At 39.4% G+C, this 15,738-nt stretch overlaps 1 protein-coding gene across 1 annotated transcript in view; it reads right to left on the bottom strand.

Moving 5' to 3' along the window:
• Positions 1-1,955: 1,955 nt before the first annotated feature.
• LOC144251003 (dedicator of cytokinesis protein 8-like) overlaps positions 1,956-15,738 on the bottom strand; it is a 98,408-nt gene continuing 84,625 nt past the window's right edge. Inside the window, 7 exon segments of the mRNA XM_077794141.1 lie at positions 1,956-2,003; positions 2,061-2,113; positions 2,116-2,196; positions 3,387-3,556; positions 9,203-9,342; positions 10,951-11,106; positions 15,319-15,432. Coding sequence (XP_077650267.1) covers positions 1,956-2,003; positions 2,061-2,113; positions 2,116-2,196; positions 3,387-3,556; positions 9,203-9,342; positions 10,951-11,106; positions 15,319-15,432 — 762 coding nt within the window.

Here is a 15,738-nt window from a genome sequence, read left to right as displayed (position 1 = left end):
GAGGAGAAAGTTAACTATGCAACTTTACAAATGTTAAATCATCAGAATAGATTTTGAAGGCAAAAAAGGCCAAGATAGCAGCCCAAGGGCTACTAAAGTCCTAGGCCAGAGGAGGGCCTGACTCTGGGGAGTCAAAATAGACCAGCTGTAGCCACTTGCTCCAAAAATCAATGGGAAAAATGATGTTGGAAAGCAGGAAAGAACGTTACTTAATATAGCTATAATGAGAAGGCAAGCCTGTAAATGTCCTCAGCCCTGTCTTCCTGGACACTGACCAGAGTTTTAGGATTAAATAGGGGAAGAAACTAAAGTGGAGGGAATAGAAATCTGCATAGTAAACCAGTCTCAGTCAACCTGTGGTCTGGTTGATAGTTGTGCCAGGTCTAGTTCAGGGAAGGTCCACTGGCCCCGGGGAACCCATTAACACTAGAAGGGGCACCTCAGGTCTCATTCTGAGATGATTGCTTCTGGTTCTGGAAGGCAGCCTCAGTTCACATCATTAGATTATTCCTCCTGCTGAGGATGGGGGGCATTCTCATCACCATTGGATGGTCTTCCTGCAAGGCCCACTGTTTCGAGAATCTTGAAAATATCTTAGTTCCTCCTATCTTGATGTCTTTAGCCTTGAACGGGGAGGATTACCAGTGTCAGATGGACACTCCTCAAATGTTTACCATGTCTGCATACACAGCTGAGCCAGAATCTGACCCAAAGTTTGAGGCAGAAAGGAGACAGATACAAAACCAAGGCAAAGATGCTGAGATTTTATTCTGCTTTTAGTTACCTCCCTGGACATCTGCAGGCTTTGGTGAAATTAGTGCGTTTAAGCCATAACAGCTTTTTAGTCCCTATTACAAAAGTTCAGCTGATCCCCAAGAGAGGTATTACCTGGAACAAAGCCAAGAAGAATAAATTTAAAGAAGTAGTAGTTCCTTTGGAATTATTGTGTCTTTAAATTATGATAAGGAAGATTAAGTTAGGTGTAAATAGAATTTGTTCATTGCTTCTGTTAGGTTGTTTTTTGAGGATCGAACCCAGTGTCTTGCATGTGCTAGGTGAGCACTCTACTGCTGAGCCACAACCTCAGCCCCCAAAGGGGTTTTCTTGCTGCTAAGATCTTTGAATATTACTTCTTGAAGCCAGACAGACATAAGGTTGGACTTACAGAAGAGAACTAGTTTGGCTAGGCACCATGAATAACTGTTTAAGATTTTAGCTTCTTTGTTACATAGTCTGAAATATAACATGAGGGTCACGAACTGCCTGATAAATTAGTCAAATCCATAAATTAGTGGAGTCTTCTGTAATATGAATTTAACAGTAATTCCTTTTTCGCAGTGGGTGGGGTGTGGATGCTCAAACCATTTATTATTCTACTCTGGCCACAAGTGTTCATTTTCCAGTGCTAAGCACACTTTCTGTTACTCATCAAGTCAACAACAATATGCTGCTGCACCCTTGGTTTATGTGGCGTAGCTAATATCCAGTCGAATGTAGTGGTGAAATTGCAATGAGGTATTTGTGAATTATGTGAAGGAAATGTTAGTTTTGGATGGAAATAGAGAGATGATGAAGTTACTTCAACTTGAATTACCCTTGGTGTATTGACAAGAAGTAATGGAATCCTTAGATTTACCTTCACAGGGAATATGTGGGACCCAGGAAAGCTGAAGTCTTTTGCCTGAGAAGCATATATTCCAAGCTTCTGGCCACTTCAATCTTTTTTTGGAGGCAGACTCAGTATAACTAAGCACAGCCCAGGACACCAACATAAGAAAGCCTTGGTTTGATCTTTTTTGTAAAGATCTCAGAGTTCCCAAGTTCACCTTTTTCCAAGTTTCCTGAAACTTGAACTCAGGCCATTGGGGCTGCCTAGATCTGAGCTGAAGGTCTCTCACTGTTGTAGGAACCTTCTCTGATCTGTTTTCCTAGAGCCAACCTCACTGTGATTGCTTTCAGCACAGAGTAACCATCACTGCTAGCTGTAAGCTGGGCTCCCTCATCTGAAGCGGGGAGAAGACACAAGCAAAAATTAAGCCAGAGAAATGTGCACTACATACCAAGGAAGATAGCATTGTTCCACTTGTCTTCAGATTAAAATGATTCCCTGCTTGGCCAGGGCGACGTTCTGGTTAATTGCACTGGGCCCGTCTTGTTCTTCATCAGATCCACTGGTTCAGCTTTTCCCACTAACAGCTGCAGTCAAAATATCACAGGAGATGTCAAGCCAAAGATGGCATTCCCTGTGATATCACCCAATGTCCAGTCAGTGACTGGGACCTTCCTAGTCACTAAAATCAGCAGTCATTTTAAACTTGATGTTTAAATTATTTATTATTTTATTAATAATGTTACCAAATGTAGCAAAAAGCAGAAAAAAATGTTGCTGAGCACAAGAATAGGCTGGAAACGATTTTTTCAAATTGCAAAAATAAAAGCTTTCATAATTGCTTTCTGCAACATAATTTTTTAACTTATTTTAAATGATTGAAAAGAATCTATGATTATATAATGAAGCAAGTATCCTATAATAGATCTCAAAGATATCCAAAAGTACCCGAATAATGTTATTTTCATAAATTCAGCAATAATTCATTAAATTTCAAGTGTTTGCAGTGAATGTTAACTTATTGCCCCTATATAATATTGACATATCCATATTTACACATAGGACTAGATGTGCACAAATGAAAAGGGGCCAACCATTTAAAAGGCTGCTTTTAAAGAACGCTACCAGTCACAGAGACCATTCCTTTGATTTTTGGAAAAGTATGTTAAAGCACCTGACATCAACTGGTTCACTAAAAACCAATTGGACCTGTCAACACCACAGCAATTTGGATGTTCAGTTTTTCAGAGAAATTTAAGAGTAGACAACATTTCTTTTGCTAAATTCTAAAAGCAGACTCAAATTTTAGAAATAACAATTCACTGTTGTGTTTTAAGGCAACTGGGTTTTTAAACAAATAATGAAGTAAATAGCACATAGAAAGTATGTAAGACCTGGTAACATTATCAAAACCAAAAAATTATGTTCTCTAATTCATACAAGGCATTACAGCAGTGATCTCCAAAGGCAATAGTTCTGTTATTATATATCATGCTTTGTGCTGTGTAGTTATAGAGTTCATCATACACTAGCAGATCAAGGAGTACATGAATGAATGGACAAGTACTTTCTGAACAAAACATACATATGGTTATGTGTCTTTTTTTTTAAACTAATAGGGACCTGAGTTAAGAAGGTTTGGAGGCCACAGCTACAAAGCCTCACTCATATAAGAGTACCAGCACTAGAGCTAACAACAGAGACTTATTCTGGGTGGGGAGTGGGCATTTGGCAGGGCCCTTCATCAGTCCAGGAAGGAAACACAAGGGGTCCTTACCTGTGAAGTCGTAGAGCTGTGGCAAAGCATCCAAAATGATGCCAACCAAAGGTAGGTAAAGGGCAGCGATTTTGACCTTCATTTCAGGTTTGACACACCGTGGGTCCAGGTCATGTGAACTTAGCAGGCTGTGGATGGCACTGACAGCTTTCCTTTGCACTTTGCTGATTCTGTTGGCACAATGCGGAGAGCTACAGATTACAGCGAAGGAAAACTGAGCAACATGCTCTAAACAAAAAAAAAAAAAAAGTGATCAAGACACTCCTGAGCAATGAGGTGACAATGTGAAAACTAAGCAAAATAGGGTAGTTGTATTTAGAATCCAGTAGCAGTCTGTTCTAATCCTGAATCTGTGGGTAGAAGTGTCTAGAACCCAGTGGCAGACTGTTCTAATCCTGAATCCATTGTTTATCATGATGTTTTCAAGTTTCTCATGTTGTTGCATGAGAACTTCATTTCTTTTTTTAATATTTATTTTTTAGTTGTAGTTGGACACAATACCTTTATTTCACTTATTTATTTTTATGTGGTACTGAGGATAGAACCCAGGGTCTCGCATATGTGAGGCGAGTGTTCTACCACTGAGCCACAGCCCCAGCCCCAGAACTTCATTTCTTTTTAGTTTTGAAATAATGATGTTTCTTGTCAGGTGTGGTGGTACACTTCTGGTGTCAAATCCAAGAAACTATTGACTAATCAAAGTTTATGAAAATTACCACTATGATTTTATCTAAATATTTTATAGTTTAATTCTCACACTGACGTCTTTGATCTATTAGATAAAAATTATTACCACTATTAATTTTTGTATATAGTGTGAGGTAGACATTCAACTTCATTATTCTAAATGTGGATATCTAGTTGTCTCCACAACATTTGTTAAAAACACTCTTCTCTGCCCCTTAATTGTTTTAAGCACCCTTTCAAAAATCAATTGACTATAAGCTCACATGCCTGCAATTCCAGCGACTCAGGGTGCTGAGACAGGAGGATCACAAAAGATCAACTTAGCAAGACCCTGTCTTAAAATAAAGACTAGTGCAGGGTGTGGTGGTGCATGCCTGTAATCCCAGTGGCTGGGGAGGCTAAAATAGGAGGATCGAGAGTTCAAAGCCAGTCTCAGCAAAAAGTGAGAAGCTAAGCAACTCAGAGAAACCCTGTCTCTAAATAAAATACAAAATACAGCTGGGGATGTGGCTCAGTGTTTGAGTGCCCCTGAGTTCAATCCCTGGTACGGCCCCTGCTCCAAAAAACAACAACAACAACAAAAACAACAACAACAACAACAAAAACAACAACAACAACAACAAAAAACCAACCCTATAGACTATAAATGTAAGGATTTATTTCTGGACTCAAGTTGCCCTTTGTCTACCTTTATTTCAAACTGCACAGTCTTGAGTACTTTTGCTTTGCAGTAAGTTTTGATTATTGGGAAGTGTGAGTCTTCCAATTTTAAAATTCCTTTTAAAAGCTGTTTTGGCTATGCTGGGTTACTTGAAATTCCTCACAAATTTTAGGATCAGCTTATTAATTTCTGCAAGGAAGCCAGCTGAGATTTCGGGAGGAATGCATTGACTCTGTAGATGGACTTGGGGAACAGTGCCATCTGAACAATCTTAAGTTTTCCTATTCATAAATATGTGATATGCCTCCATTTTTAAAGATCTTTACTTATTTAACACTGTTTTGTCATTTTCAGGGTTCAAGTCTTATACATCTTTAGCTTAATTTATTCCTAAGTACTTTCTTCTTTTTGGTGTTATTTTAAATGGAATTGTTTTCTTAATTTCATTTTCAGATTGTTTACTGTAAGTATATAGAAATACAATTGATCTCTGTATATTGATCTTATACTCTCCAACCTTAGTGAACTCATTAGTTCTAATAGCTTTTTAGTGAATTCTTTTAGGACTTTCTATAAATAAGATTACGCTACCTGAGAATAAAGAGTTTCACGTCTTCCTTTCTAATATCAATATTCCTTTCTAATACCAATGTCTTTTATTATACTTCCTTGCCTTTTTTGCCCTGGATATAACTTCTAGCACAATGTTGATTAGAAATGACAAAAGTGGACATTTCTGTCTTGTTCCTGATCTTAGGAGAAAGGCATTCAGACTTTCACTGATAAATATCAGGTTAGCTGAGGGTTTTTCAAGGAGGCCCTTAGTCAAGATGGGGAGGTTTATTTGTTTGTTTGTCTTTATTTGTTAAGTGTCTGCCGAGTGTATTTATCAGGAAAGGATATGAGGTTTTATCAGATACATTTTTTGCATCTATCAAAATAATTGGGTTTTTTTTTTGTGTGTGTGTGGGGGTTGTTGTTCTTTTCTTCTATTGATGTGATGCATTAGATCAATTGGCGTTCAGAAGATAAACTTATCTCCCACTCCTGGATAACTCCTAATTTTCCATGGTGTGAAATTTTTTTCCTGTGATGTCTTTGCCTGGTTTTAGTTACAGGGTAATGCTGACTTCATAGGAAGGGTTGCGAAATGTTCCCTTCTCTTCTATTCTTTGGAAGAGTCTAAAAAGGGATTGGGGTTAATTCTTCTTTAAATATTTGGTAGAATTCTCTAGTAAAACTCCCTGGTTCTGGGTATTTTTTCCTAGAACATATTTATTTATTTATTTATTCATTCACTAGCTAGCTCAAGCTCTACTTGTTGTAGATCTATCAGACTTTCTGTTTCTTCTTGGAGTCAGTTTTAGCAGTTTGTCTTTTTAGGATTTTGTACATTTAAACTAGGCTATCTGATTTTCTGATTTGTTGGTGTATAATTCTTCAAAGTATTTGTTAAAATCCTTTTTATTTCTCTAAAATAGTGATCTCTCTCTCTCTCTCTCTCTCTCTCTCTATCTCTCCTTTATTCTCTCTTTTCTTTCTATTCTGGGGATTGAGCCCTGGGGTGCCCTACCACTGAACTACATCCCCAACTCTTTTAAATTTTTATTTTGAATTAGGGTTTCACAAAGTTGCTCAGCCTGGCCTTGAAAGTGTGATCCTTCTGCCTCAGCCTCCTCCAGGGTTGCTGGGGATTTCAGGTGTGTGCCATCTCCCCAGGTCCTTTCAGTCTCAATTTTAGTAATTTGAGTTTTCTTACTTTTTTCTTGGTTTGCCTGTCTAAACTTGTTTGTCAATTTTGTGAGCTTTTAGTTAGGCTGATTTTTCCTCTCTTGTTTTTCTCTTCTTTATTTCATTACTTTGGCTGTAATCTTGATTATTTCCTACCATCTGCTTGCTTTGGATTTCATTTGCCCTTCTTTTCATAGTTTGGTATATATTCTTTTGACATTTTATTAAAATCATGTATAGATATTTACCTATTTAGGAATAGTAAAAACTAAAATTATAATAAAAAAGTAGGTTGTATTTATCCCCAAAGAAATGTGCTCTAGTGTCCACCAAAAACCACACAGAAGAATGTTCAAATCAACTTTTCTCACAATAGCCCCAAGTGGATGCTTCTGTGTATAGTAGAAAAATTGTTGTATACTAATGTAAAGGAATACTAAAACAAAAAAGAACTCCTGATATATACAACCATACACTGAAGGCTACTACAGGTATAATGTTCAGTAAAAGAAGGTGAAGTTCAGTAAGTACCAGTCTCTGGTAGAACAGATCAGATCAGAACAATGGATGTCTATACGGACTAATGCTGAGAGGGGGCAACAGGGAATTTCCTGGGGTGCTAGAAACACCCTATATCTTTGTCTGGCTGGTAGTTACCCAAGAGTGTTCATACGTGAAAGTTAATTACACTTCAGATTGCAGCTTTTTAATGCATATGAATTATACCCTAATAAAAAGTAAATGAGATAAAAAACCTAATATGTGGGAGCTAACCTTTGAAGTTCCATTTTTAAAATATGCTTTTTAAAAATTTTTAAATATGCTATTTCAGAATCTAGGGTTAGATAGAAAATATTAACTGAATTTTCAAATGACTCAGATTCTTAAAACCTGCCTTTGAGAAGGTGTTCTTGTTCTGACTACCATCTCAGTCTGTGGTCCTGGCAGTAGGTTGTGTTCTGAATAAGGCACTACAGTTTGCTAGCTTAACAAAAAGATGCTAAGCAGTTTCCAAATGCTTGAAAAACACCACGGCATTAATGATGCATGGACACTTGTGGATACACCCAGGCACAAGATTTCCAGGGAAACCCACTGAAAATAAGCTGAGGCTGCTTATAGGGATCCAGTGACTGAGATGTGTCCCATCGGCTCTTGCCCCACAGGTGGGTAGGTCTATTAATTGTTTTGGCAGCAAAAGAAAACACTGATCAATAGGAAGTTCTGTAAAAGGAAAAAAAAACTTTTCTGAGGTTTTAGCCCAAATGGTAGAGTCCTGACAGTATTTCTAATAACTTTCCAGGAGTGTAACTGAGAACTCAGCAGTCAGGGATTATTGTGTTGCCAAAGAGTGGCACTGTTAATTAGTTTCTCTCTAGGGGGTGGAAAAGGTACTTGGTTTGTGTGTTTGAAGAATGTATCTACCTGATTAAGCATAATTACAAGATGGTCTCTGAACATACTCTACCCTGTTGCTAGTAATATCACAGCTACAATTTTACAAGGAATCAAAAACAGATGTCAGAGCTATTTCCAACAAGACAGAATGGAGTATAACACCTAGTGCTAAAGTAAATACAAAAGATTACTTTCAGAAACCACTTAAAGAAATGTATCAAAGGACAATTAGGAAATTGGGCATGTTTGTATAGGAAAGCAATATCCTTTGTGTTCCAACTTTCTTATCAGCACCTTATCAGCACATGTGTCAGGGTATTTTTTGTTGCTATAGTTATAGGGTAAAAATTTCTAGTGAAAAAAAAATTGGGAGTAATTTAATTACAGTCAAACCAATATGGAATTGAAGCCATGGACCGATATCAAGGCCAGATACTGCCATATACCTCCTGGGTGCTGAGACATAGAGGAGGTGAAAGAATAGTAAGTCCTGATCCTATGGCATCTTCCTTAGCCTGGTGAGGCCTGACCACGAGAAGCCTACTAGAGACACAGGGCAACTGCCTTCTCAGCAGTTACTTCCTTTGTCAGCACTGAACTAAGCAGCATCTTGCTCACACCTTTGTTGAAATGGCTTTGTTTGGGCTGGGTGTGTAGCTCAGTGGTAGAGCACATGTTTAGCGTGCATAAGGCCCTGGGTCAATCCCCAAACCCCCACCCAACTTCATTCATTGGGAGCTCATTAAGCAGAGCTTCCTTGGTAAATTCCACTGAATGAATTAACAAGTGACTTTTAGGAAGTCACTTTGTTGCCGGGCGCCGTGGTGCACACCTGTGATCCCAGCCGGCGTGGGAGGCTGAGGCAGGAGGATGGCAAGTTTAAAGTCAGCCTCAGCAAAAGCGAGGGGCTAAGCAACTCAGTGAGACCCTGTCTCTAAATAAAATACAAAATAGGGCTGATCAAGTGCCTCTGAGTTCAATCCCCAGTACCAAAGAAAAGTCACTCTGTGGTTCTCCTCCCTGTCCATGCCTCTCTACATTCCCATGAGTGCCATTTTATTCAAAACAAGGATGCTGTTGAATGGTAGAGTTTTTCACTAAGGACAAGAAGTTGAACTGTTGGGGCTGGGGTTGTGGCTCAGTGGTAGAGCACTTGCCTAGCATGTGAGAGGCCCTGGGTTCCATCCTCTGCACCACACAAATAAATAAAATAAAGGTATTATATCCATCTACAATTATAAAAATATTTTTTAAAAAAGAAGTTGGACTGTAAACTTTATTATGGAGTATGCTTTTTCCCCTTCTGCATCATGTTCCATTTTAAGTGTCAGAAACATACCCTTTCCCTTCAGCATCCAGTGCGGCAGCCAGTTCTGTAAAGAGGAGCCCAGTGAGAAAGTGCTGCTGGCGGTACTCTGGAGTCAGGTCGAACATGCTGGTGATCTTCTGGTCCTGGAAACTGGAGCAGGAGCTTGAGTTCTACAGAAGAGCAAATGACAATTTTATGAGTAATACAAACTGTAATTAGGGGCTGGGGTTGGCTCAGCGGTAGAGCACTCGCTTAGCACGTACAAGGCCCTGGGTTCAATCCTCGCCACTACATAAAAATAAATAAATAAAGGTATTGTGTCCAACCGCAACTAAAAAATAAATATTTTTTTTAAAGAAAGAACTGTAATTAAAATAGCCATGGCTAGTACGTACGGAGCACTTGCTCCGGCCTGGCCTTGTGAGCACTTCCCGGTGAACAGGTCTCACATGACAGGTGAGGAAACAGAGATATAGCATGGTTACTTTGCTTTCCTGTTCCCACAGATGGAGGATTGCCAACTGGGAAAGATGAAGACGAAGCTCTCAGGGTCTGTTGAAAAATGGACAATGCCCCTTCCCACCTGAAATCCAAGCTGAGGATTAAAATCGCAGGATAAAATGTGTATAGAGAAATTTGAACTGCATTCAGGCCTGTGTGGCTGTGGCCTGTTCATTCAGCAACACTTCTGAAGATGGCTCAGGCACACTCTCTGAATTTGAGGGGCCTGGAACCAGAAGAAGTGTGAGGCAGGAAAATGTCAGATTTACCCCAGTCCAAGACAATGCCTGTTTTGTGTTCTTATCCAGAGAGCCCAGTTACACTTCAGTAAGAGCATCTAAAGAGAACTCCTTCCAGCTCTGGTGAGAAGTCAGAAGAGGAATGCTGAGGGAGTGGACCAAGGGCAAGGTGAGCCTAGGGTAGTCTTGGGACCTAGCCTGCAGTGCAGCTGTAGCATAAAGAGGAGACATTTGAAATCGCTCCTTGTCAGTCAGATCTATCTCCGTTCACATTAATATGGTGGGTATTCAAGATGCAGCATGCCATCTATTATGGAGGACTCAGGTTTTGTTTTCAAATTTGTGTTAGTATAAAGGAATATGCAGCAGAAAAAGAACCTAAGATTAAGAAATCTTGTCAGCTGCCCTGAGCTATTAGTTTGTTTCCTGTAAATGAAATGTGACTATAAAACAGCATTTCCTTAAGATTTTTCTAGAGGACATTAGTCCCTTCAGAAATCTATAGGGAACAATGCTTGCCACAGTCAAACTAATTTTGGGAATCACTGTGCATTATACATACTTCCTTGAACATCAACAATTTATACTAACATGCTAAAGGCTCTTGGATGGTCTACTGCCAAACAAACAAACAAACAAAACAGCAACAACACCTGGTTAACACAAGATTTCACAAACTTATTTGACTTTGGAATCCTGTATATGCATAATGTAATAACCAGTTAAAATCAGACAAAGAAAGATTTGAGACTCTTCTGAAAGTTTCTTAATTTTCATAAGCTTATGGATTCCTTGCTGTACTTAGCCTTATCAGGAACCCTTGAGCCTAGGAAGAAAACATATTATTTAGCTTATAAATTATTAGTTAAGATAGGACATCTTCTGAGTAGCACACCTTCCATATCTGTATCAACTGATCTGGTTTGAATAGCTTGATTTTACTTCTAATTAATAAGACCAACATTTGTAGAAAACACATGATTGAATTTAGTTAATTAAATGAAACAGCTTGAATAAATCCTTCAGTTGACTGCTTACCTGGGAAGATATGGAGGGACAAGGAGATGTTGGTGCAGTATCAGCATTCATAAAGAAGAGATTCAGGTTGAGGTAGTGTTCGTGGCTACAGAGGATTCTCAGGAACTCCAGCCTCATGGAAATGAGTGTTGGAAGGTTATTAAGCTTGGCTGAGAGCTGGAAAGGAAAATGAAAAGAAGAAAGAAGTTTAAATGGAGTTGAGCGTAACAGACAGTAGCCTTGTTCCTCCACAGGTGAAGATAATCAATTTAATAAAAATTAATCTTATGGGGCAACAGATGGCAAATTCTGCATTACAGGAAGGTCCAATAAGTAAGTTTTTATTCATGACTTTCCCTTAATGATTCTAGCCTACAAGCTGCCCCAAATGAGGCACCCATCCCTGATACCCACTTTGTTGATTTGGCAAGCCCATATTGAACCTAAGCTTGAGGTATGTCTCCATGTAACAGAAGTAATTTTACTAAAACCCAACTGTGTCTGAGAAGCTAAATGAGAGGACTTGACTTTCCACAGGGCCATGGGAAATGAACGGAATATGACTGGGTGACCTTAAGGCCCCAAGTGTTCTCTTGTAGTTTCTGATTAAAAGCCCCATTGGAAAGTCATCAAACCAGCTCCTTAGAAGAGGTGTTGAGGTGCCTAGGAAAGTATCAACTAACTACAAAAAAAGTCAAGGAGTTTGCTCCAAAGTGGGAGAAAAGGAAATTGGGGAGAAAGAAAGAGAGCTGCAAGGGTTTTTAGAGTAAACCTTTGCTTAAAAAGTAAATCATGAAACAAAAAATGAAAGTAGCTGATGGGGACAGTTTGGAAGATGCCTCCCTCCCCGCCAATGAGCTGAACAGCAGAAGCACCCACACTCAGAGGCAGCTCCCCATAGTCAAAGCAGGGTGTGGAGGCTGATGGGCCTTGCACCCCCAGTATTTCATCATGAACACCTTCTTGCCCCAGTAGAGTCACACAGGGCATCTCAGCCTTGCAAATAGACAAGGATGGTCTTCATTCACTTTAAGGGCAATTTTCTGAGCTATGTAATTTAAATCTTCAGCCAATTTAAGAGAAGTCAGCGTGTTGTGGGGGCATTTTGCCTATAGACTCAAGCCACAGATATTTTCTTAAAACCAATTAATGCCATTATAATATTTTTTTCTTTAAAAAATAAAACTTCTGTGTAAGGATAGTGAGTAGAATCTGTCTCCCTTCCATAAACACTCCTGCCTGATTTTGGACCAATAGGGCCTCCAGCAAATGGAACTAATTAGAATTTGGTCACACTCTTCTCACTTAGGGTCACTCAAAAAGAGCTGTTGGGTGATCAGAACTTGAAAGAACAAGTGCTATTTAGAAACGAGGAGGGGGGTGCAGTTCCTGACACGTTCTCTCCAGAGGTTGGGGGACCCACAGCAAAGTGTCAGTGACTCTCTTGAGGGATGAGTGTTAACCTAGTGGCACATTGTAAGAGACAAATAATTGAAGAAGCAGATTTATCTGTTGTTAATGACTATTAGTAAGAGACTGAAGCCAAGTGTTGTGGTACATACTGGTAATATCAGTGACTTCTGAGGCAAGAGGATTGCAAGTTTGAGGCCAGCCTGGGCAATTTAGTAAGACCATGTCTGAAAAAGAACGACTGGAAGTATACCATTGACTGTGACTGAGACCATAACCTTTTGAGACCTGTGTGCCACAATGATGCTAGTCAATATCTATGGATGTCACTAGCAAACAGAGCACTGAACCGTAGTGTCAGAGCTTGGATAAGTCCAATTCAGCCTGACTTTTTTACACTGAGGAAGCCTCAATGAAGATTGGTGGTTCCAAATCACAGAAGCGGCAAATGGCACCTCTGGAATTAGAACACAGGTCTCTAGAACCCCAATCTAAGGCTCTTAGGAAATTGAAATAGGAGAGGAAAAAAAGAGATAGAAGGCAGCTAAGATAAAATAGAAGAATTTTAAAGAGAAAGAGAGTGAAGAGAAAAGAAAAGAAAAGAGAGTAAAAAGAAATTAAAACATACATTTTTCAGGGTAGGTGGATGTCTACTGTGGATTTTCTTTTGTCTTTTTGAAAGGAAAACCACCAACGCTTGTACAGCAATGTGTGCACAGGGCCTGCGGCTGTGTTCTAGGATCTCTTTTCTAAACCTCAGACTTTAAGTTTTGAAAACGGATTAATCTGTATCCAGTGACCTGGAATCCTGAAAATCTGAACAGGAGGACAGAGAGGAATGAAGGATTTCCTCTGTGATCAACTCTGGTGGATCTTGGCAGGGCAGGCGAAGCTCTGGGACTCTAACATTGCCTTAGTATTGTCTTCTATCATTCTGCTTCACTATTCGGATGTCCTTTAGAAAATCATGAGCTTTGGGGCTGTGGATGTGGCTCTAGCGGTAGCGCGCTCACCTGGCATGCGTGCAGCCCGGGTTCGATCCTCAGCACCACATACCAACAAAGATGTTGTGTCTGCTGAGAACTAAAAAGTAAATAAATAAATAAAATCTTAAAAAAAAAGAAAATCATGACCTTTGTTTTGTTTGGAGAAGGATGTTAAGTAAACAAGCCAAAGATAGTCCCTCTGGACTGGCTCCTGAGTTTTCTATCCTGACTGACACCCAACACATTAGCTCACACCAAACTTGAATTTTTACATATTCCATTATGTGAAAAATAGATCTAACAAGAAGATTTTTAGCCTTTCAGCACCTGACTGCTTTGTAGATCCCAGGAAACCTCACTGGACAGCTGTTTCCTATTGATAAGGTAGAGGCTTATAGTTACAAGGCACCAAATGGCTACAGTCCTTTGGACCTCCTCTGACTCAAAGACCCCCCACTGTGCTGCAGAGCCACACCAACTAGACAGGCATGCCTCCTCGCCCCACTCTCGCCCCTGGAAGTTTCCTAGTCCTTGGAGTGGTTGGTTCCCCTTCTAAGCTTCTGGGCAGTCTTGTCCTGGGAAAGACCTTTTCTCTCATGCAACCCTGTCCACATGCCACCCAATGAAGCTTGAGTGCTACTGTTTCTTGTCATTTTATCTTTTTACTCGATCGTCACCCTGAAATCTCTTGAACTGCTACACGGGAGAATTCTTTTATCTAAAAAATTAGGAAGTTGAAGATTCATGTAATTTGAAGGACTTAAAGGAACTAAGTTACTAATTGCAAAGATCCAGGTGGCAGGGGAAAGGGAAAAGGAATGATGGTGGAATAAATCTGACATAACTTTCCTATGTAGATGTATGAATATGCCACATTGAATCTCACCATTGTGTACATCCATAAGAAATTAATTTAAAAAATAACTATGGATAAAGGCAGAAAGATCAATAGAGGGAAGGGAGCAGGGAGTGGGCAGGGGGAAGAGGAAAGAGAGGTACTGGGGTTTGAATTAGAACAAGATGTACTCCATTCTTGCATAATTATGTCAAAATGGAATCTACCATCATGTTTAACTAAAAAGGACCAATTAAAAGAAAAAGCACCAAGTGGCAATGGTGGTGCTGGTGGAGGTGATGTTGGGGGTGATGATGTTGGTGGACATGGTGATGTTGGTGGAGGTGGTGATGTTGGTGGATATGGTGATATTGGTGGAAGTGGTGATGGTGAAGATGGTGGGTATGCAGGATATGACAATGGTGGCAGTTGTGATGACAGCAATAATGGTGGTAGCGGTTGCTAGAGTAGGAATATGTTAAGAGATGAGTAGCAATGATAACTATTATTTATATTACCATTTTAGGGCATTTTACAGGGGACAGTGAAAGAAGGAAGAATTACATTAAACATTGGGAGGAGAGGGAAAGGAGATGGGGGGAACATCATTACCCTAAGTGCATATATGATTACACAATTTGTGTAACTTTACAACTTGTACAACCAGAAGAATGAGACATTATATCCATTCATGTATGATGTGTCATACATGGAAATCACTGAAAAAAAAAAAAAACTTGAGGGATGACATGGAAAAACTGTATTTGGATTATAAAATATTTGCTTTGAGGCTCAATGAAATTCAATCTATATGATTTCATCAAAATGTCAAAACAGCAATTTAATTAATTACCCTAATAGGTACAAAGAGACCTCCAAATTTGAACTAGGCCTGATTAAAGAAAAAAATGCAGTCATATAATTTCTATTAAATATTAAATTGGAGAAATCAAATCATATCACTAACAAATTTTGGTTGCCACAGAGGAACTTGCTGACTGAATTGGAAACACTCCAAGTAAACTAGTGTGATGGAGAAGTGTTCACGGCATAGACTCCAGAAACGTTCCACATTGCCACACTCTCTAACGTGGTCATGAACATAACAAGCAGCACATCGGAGACAGAAGGCATGAAATAGCTCCCAGAAACTCTCACCTGGTTGCAGTAATGTTTGATCAGGTTAAACACAAAGCCGCGGTACATGAGTGAGAGAAGATCATACAAGAAGAACGCCAGGCTAATGTTGATCTTTTCTGCCTGTTCATTTTCCTTAAAAACAAACATACAAATAATTTCATGTAAGCCCTGAACATCAGGTCCCTGGTTGGGAACACTGGGAGAGGCAAATCCTAATATATTAGCCATTGTCCCTCTGGGTGCATTGGGTAAACCAGATTAAGTATGAAAAAATTGTAGCTAATATAACTTAGCTCTTATCTGATGCTATGACTGTTGGGTTGACTCAGGTGATTTTTTTTTCTGTGCTGTTAATATTTTGGTGCATTTCCTTCTAGCCACCCTTTTCCCTACATATGTATTTGTATATTTATAAATGAGCTCCTTCTCTGTTTACAA

Source organism: Urocitellus parryii, chromosome Y, assembly GCF_045843805.1.
Source record: "Urocitellus parryii isolate mUroPar1 chromosome Y, mUroPar1.hap1, whole genome shotgun sequence".
Classification (NCBI taxonomy): domain Eukaryota; kingdom Metazoa; phylum Chordata; class Mammalia; order Rodentia; family Sciuridae; genus Urocitellus; species Urocitellus parryii.
This window is presented reverse-complemented; position numbering and strand designations above follow the sequence as displayed.